Source organism: Cucurbita maxima, unplaced genomic scaffold (assembly GCF_002738345.1).
Source record: "Cucurbita maxima cultivar Rimu unplaced genomic scaffold, Cmax_1.0 Cma_Scf00054, whole genome shotgun sequence".
NCBI lineage: Eukaryota > Viridiplantae > Streptophyta > Magnoliopsida > Cucurbitales > Cucurbitaceae > Cucurbita > Cucurbita maxima.
The window spans coordinates 662,877-668,583 of record NW_019272070.1 but is presented as its reverse complement, the minus strand read 5'-3'; the positions used below and the strand labels follow the sequence as shown (position 1 = coordinate 668,583).

Sequence of the window (5,707 nt, the reverse complement as noted above, 5' to 3'; positions counted from 1 at the left end):
CGGTAATATGTAAAGGCGTGAAGCCGATAAGGCGGACGGAGCCACTCAACCGGGAGCCCAGAAGAACTTACCGGAGAGTGCCACACAGTCACCGGGATGGCGTTCCAGCTCTCCCATTTTCCTTACACCTTCTTCACCGACCATAATTCCCTCACTTTTCACTCTAAAACAACTCTCTGCAAGTCCTCCTCTCGCGTTTTCAAGCTCAATCCTATACCTTATCACTCAAAACCATTCCTCCAAATTACCAATGTGTCGCAGCAGGAATACGCTCCTCAAGAAACCCGGAATCCAAGCCCCTCTGATGATGAAATCTCGAAATTCCCAGATGGGAAATCCGGCTCCTCGTCCAAAACCTCCGTTTGGGTCAATCCCAGTAGCCCCAGAGCTTCGAAGCTTCGGAAGCAATCGTACGAAGCCAGGTATGCTTCTCTCAAGAAAATATCGGAGTCTTTGGACTCTTGCAATCCTTGTGAGGATGATGTTGCTGATGTCTTGAAGAGGATAGATCGTAAAATTTTAGAACAGGACGCTATTGGAGTGCTGAATAACATGTCGAATTCCCAAACTGCGTTGCTTGTGCTTCGGTACTTTCAGGATGTGTTGAAATCAAGTAAACAAGCGGTTTTTTATAATGTGACATTGAAGGTGTTTAGGAAATGCAAAGATTTTGAGGGTGCAGAGAAACTGTTCGACGAAATGCTTAAGAGAGGAGTTAAGCCTGATAATGTGACATTTTCTACAATTATTAGTTGTGCTAGGTTGTGTTCATTGCCAAATAAGGCTGTTGAGTGGTTTGAGAAGATGCCAAGTTTTGACTGTAATCCTGATGATATCACCTACTCTGGGATGATTGATGCCTATGGACGTGCTGGTAATGTGGACATGGCTTTCAGCTTGTATGACCGTGCAAGAACAGAAAACTGGCGTATCGATCTTTCGACATTCTCGACGATGATCAAAATTCATGGAGTGGCTGGGAACTATGATGGGTGCTTGAATGTGTATGAAGAAATGAAGGCTGTAGGCATCAAGCCGAACTTGGCTATATATAACAGCTTGCTGGCTGCTATGGGTAGGGCTAAAAGACCCTGGCAGATCAAGACAATTTACAGAGAGATGATTAAGAATGGATTTTCACCTAGTTGGGCAACTTATGCTTCTCTTTTACGTGCCTATGCAAGAGCCAGATATGCTGAGGATGGCATGCTTGTGTACAAGGAGATGAAGGAAAAGGGACTGCAGTTGAATGTAATTCTCTACAATACGCTTTTAGCTATGTGTGCCGATGTTGGCTACGTTAATGAGGCTATTGAAGTTTTTAAAGATATGAAGAGTTCTGGGACTTGCTCACCTGACAGTTGGACTTTTTCTTCCATGATCACCATATATTCCTGCAGTGGAAACGTATCAGAGGCGGAAGAAATGTTGAACGAGATGATGGAAGCCGGTTTCGACCCTAATATCTTTGTCTTGACATCATTAATCCAGTGTTATGGGAAAGCCAAACGTGTTGATGATGTAGTGAGGACATTTGATCGATTGTTAGAGTTGGGATTAACTCCAGACGACCGATTCTGTGGCTGTCTTCTCAATGTAATTACCCAGACGCCGAAACATGAACTTAGTAAGCTAATAGATTGTGTCGAGAGAGCTAATCCAAAACTCGGTTTCATGGTGAGACTTTTGGTAGGGGAGAAGGACATGGAAGGGGATTTCAGAACTGAAGCCTCGGAACTCTTTAGTGTTGTGAGCGACGATGTGAGAAAAGCTTACTGCAATTGCTTGATTGATCTGTGTGTAAACTTAGATCTTTTGGATAAGGCATGTGAGCTGCTGGATTTGGGGCTTTCGGTTCAGATATATACAGATTTGCAGTCAAGGTCTACAACTCAGTGGTCTCTATATCTTAAGGGTCTTTCTCTTGGGGCTGCTCTCACTGCATTACACGTTTGGATAAATGACTTAACAAAGGAACTGAAATCCGGGGAGGAACTTCCACCATTACTTGGAATAAATACTGGACATGGAAAACACAAATATTCCGATAAGGGTTTGTCGAGCGTCTTTGAATCGCATCTGAAGGAACTAAATGCTCCATTCCATGAGGCTCCAGAAAAGGTTGGTTGGTTTTTGACGACTAAAGTGGCAGCAAAATCATGGTTGGAGTCTAGAAGTTCACCTGAATTAGTGGCAGCATAGGTTGTTCTGAAAGGTCCCATAATATTTGTGGTGATATCTTTTGATTTAAACCCTTTTTTCCTCTTTCTTTGAATCGGCCATATATTTCTTGAAAGAGAACTTAATGTTGGAGGATGCAATGAAGAATTCTGCTATCTTTGTTCTTTTATTGTAGGGTATATAGTTCATATGAATGTCAGATTGATATTTGAACTCTCTGCTTTCTTGCTCACTGCTAACTGTTTACGGTATATTTTTGTCCTTGGTTGGCACTCTCAACGTACATCGTTTCTAGTCTGTGCAAGATTAGTTTTGTGTATTAGCCTGACACTTGAAATGCGACATTCCAAGCTCATCGCTAGCAGATATTGTCCTCTTTGAACTTTTCCTTTTTGGCTTTCCCTCAGGGTTTTTAAAACACGTCTATTAAGGAGAGGTTTCTACACCCTTATAAAGAATGTTTCATTCTCCTCTCAAATCAATGTAGGATTTCACAAACCTTCCCCCTTCAGGGCCCAACGTCCTCATTGGCACTCGTTCCTTTCTCCAATCAATGTGGGATGCCCCAATCCACCACCCCTTCGGGGCCCAGCTTCTTTGCTGGCACACCGTCTCGTGTCCAACCCCCTCCGAGACTCAGCCTCCTCGCTGGCACACTGCCCTGTGTCCACCCCCTTCGAAGCTCAGTCTCCTCACTGGCACATTGCCTAGTGTCTGGCTCTGATAATATTTGTAATAGTCCAAGCCCACCGCTAGCTAAAACGAGGTGATAGAAATGCAAGGTGAACGATCAAGTTCAAATATTCTTGTTGCTAAAATTCTGAATAAGGAGGGTATGGGATATGTAACGAGTGGAATGGAGCATGTCTTTTAGAATTAGAAGAATCCAGGCCTCTCATAGAGTTGAAGATATTAATGAATTAGGCTCGAGTCCTCGAGCTTTGTCCTGGAGATGTCAAGAGGAAAGAAGATGAACAGTAGGTTTGAAGAAGTGGAACTGCCATTGGGAAAGGTGGAAGTTCGGAGGATACTGAAGAGATGGAGAAGACTATCTCACAATGAATGGCCATGGACTATTTAGTTGTGACGCTCGAGATCGACTCTCGAAAACCTGCTATTAAGGTAACAATCCATATAAACTTTCTAATTTCTTAGTTTTCTGTTTCAAGAGTTGAGATCATCTATAAGTTACCATATTTGGTCTGTCTTTTTCCCTTTCTGTAGTGTTAACAGCTGCATCTGGAGGAACCTATGTTGGAACTAGAATGGTTCATTCAGTCTCAGACTGCTTCCTAATAACTTGTATGTTGTTAGATTGAGTTTAAAAAATTCAAATGTTCTTATCAAAATCTTCAAAGAACTCCGAAGAATATCACTTTCTGTTCGGAAGAATAAGAAAAAAGAATGACAAGTTAATACAACGTATTTGACCTCTGTGAGTGTGAGATCCCACATCGATTGGAGAGGGGAACGAGTGCCAATGAGGACGCTAGGCCTCGAAAGGGGGTGGATTGTGAGATCCTACATCAGTTGAGGAGGAAAACTAAGCATTCTTTATAAGGGTGTGGAAACCTCTCTTTAGAAGGCACGTTTTAAAAACTTTGAGGGGAATCCCGAAAGGGAAAGTTCAAAGAAGCCAATCTCTTCGGTTTTCCTTTTGTTTTTGTTGACTTTGTTTGTGCCAAGCAATTCTAAAACAAAATGTCAAAGCCATTGACTTTGATCCTTGGGTATTGTTTATAATTTTCCAGTCTGAACACTGTGGTAGTGCTCATAACATGGTACTGTCTTCCCAATTGAAGTCGTTGGCTGTGTATATTATTATATTCACACAGGTCTGGAGAAGCAGTGTAATGGCTCGCACGTTAACAAATTGGAAACTGCTATATATGCTCATCAGACATCCCTTGCTTAGCCATTCATTAACACATGGGAAACTGCATCGTCTTGCCTTGCGTTCGGACGCCACAGAAGAAGCTCCGAGGTATCGAAAAAGCCACTGATTTGGCTACAACAGTCGATTCTGCCACTGAATGCTGTAATGACCATCTTCTCCATGATTTTTCTTCTTCAACAAGGACCAGCCTCCAAGTTGGGGAGGTTCGAGATGTTGTTCCATGCCTGAAAGAGCTCGAAAAGCTTCTGGTTTCCTCAAAGATAGTGTACTCGGATGGAGCGGGAGCGAGGAAGGTGAAGATTGTGGTAACTAAGGAACAGTTTAAGTTGCTGTTAGCAAATGCTAAGAAGTTGCAATCTCGACATAGATTGTTCGGCTATACAAGACCCCGTAGAGAGTGTCGAAAATGGCAACCGACGTTGTCTGCAATCTCAGAAGAAAAGGGTTTTTGAATGGAGTCTTAGAGGGAAACTTGTGTAGCTTTACAGAGATAATGGAGATTAAGTTGAACTTGAAGCTCTTCATTTATAGGAATCTGTCAAGCAAATGATCTTACAAAGGCAAAACTACAAGCGCAGAAAGAAAGGAAAGGAGAGAAATTACTAATACAAACTTTTTTTTGGGTTGCAAAACTCAATTTTGAGAGATTTTTTTCGGGTACTTCTTTAGAACATTGTATAACAAACTAGAAGGGATTTGAAAATTCACCTCGTAAAAGGGGCGCCAGTATTATAGGGGAATGCAGCTAGCTGTCAACTCCTTCCACCTAGATTATGCCAAACTTGAATCGCTTCAAAATGTAGGTAATGTGACTAATTGTCAAATTCCCTCTTACGTCTAGGAATGCTAGACTTGAATCGCCTCAAAATGCTGGGGATGTGACTAAAACACGTCAAAATGCTATTTAAGTTGTTGTGTTGCATTCTACTTATAATCATATAACATTGTTTCAATCTCTCTCAATCTTACTTTCAACCTCTTTTTCAAAATTTGTTTGGCCAATATCCTAAAACTTTCTTCTCAAAACAGAGCTAGAGGCTTGAACATACTTTGTTCGACGGTAGGCGACGCAATCTTAAGTTAGCTTGACTCACTAAGTACTGAGTGAGTGCTAAAAGAAGGACGATTGTGACACTTAGAATCAATCAAAAACCCATTATTAATGCCAATCCTTCTTGATTTACAATTCAAAAGAAGAATAATCATACTGTTTATTACTCTAAATTGTTCTTTGATTGAACAAAGGATTAGATATACACAATAAGAGAAAAGATATCAATTCTTTTCCTCAATAATACACAGCAATCCATATGGAAATAAAGTGATTACTTCTCTGAAGGGACAAGGCAACCGACCAATCAAGCAAACAGACAACAATCTGATCAAGCATCCTTGTCCCCACGTTTCCAGTTGTTCCCTGTCTTTTTGACTCATTAACCCCTGTCTCCCCCTCTCCTTCAACTCCCCCACAAAAATATCTACTGACTGTACAAGGGTATTTCAGTATTTTCACAATAACGGATTATATGCAAAATAAGAAGCTGATGAACCAAGTTTTGAAACTCGAGCAATACAAAGACCAAATAAACTCGAGTATTTCCTCTCTGTTCCTGTTTCTCAATCTCCATG

General features: G+C 41.4%; 1 protein-coding gene across 1 annotated transcript; it reads left to right on the top strand.

Annotated features, from left to right (window-relative positions):
* LOC111471637 (pentatricopeptide repeat-containing protein At4g16390, chloroplastic) lies at positions 1–2,397 on the top strand. Its single transcript, XM_023117346.1, has one exon. It carries the CDS (start codon positions 97–99, stop codon positions 2,200–2,202), a length of 2,106 nt encoding a protein of 701 aa, XP_022973114.1. The 5' UTR covers positions 1–96; the 3' UTR covers positions 2,203–2,397.
* The last annotated feature ends 3,310 nt before the right edge of the window (positions 2,398–5,707 follow it).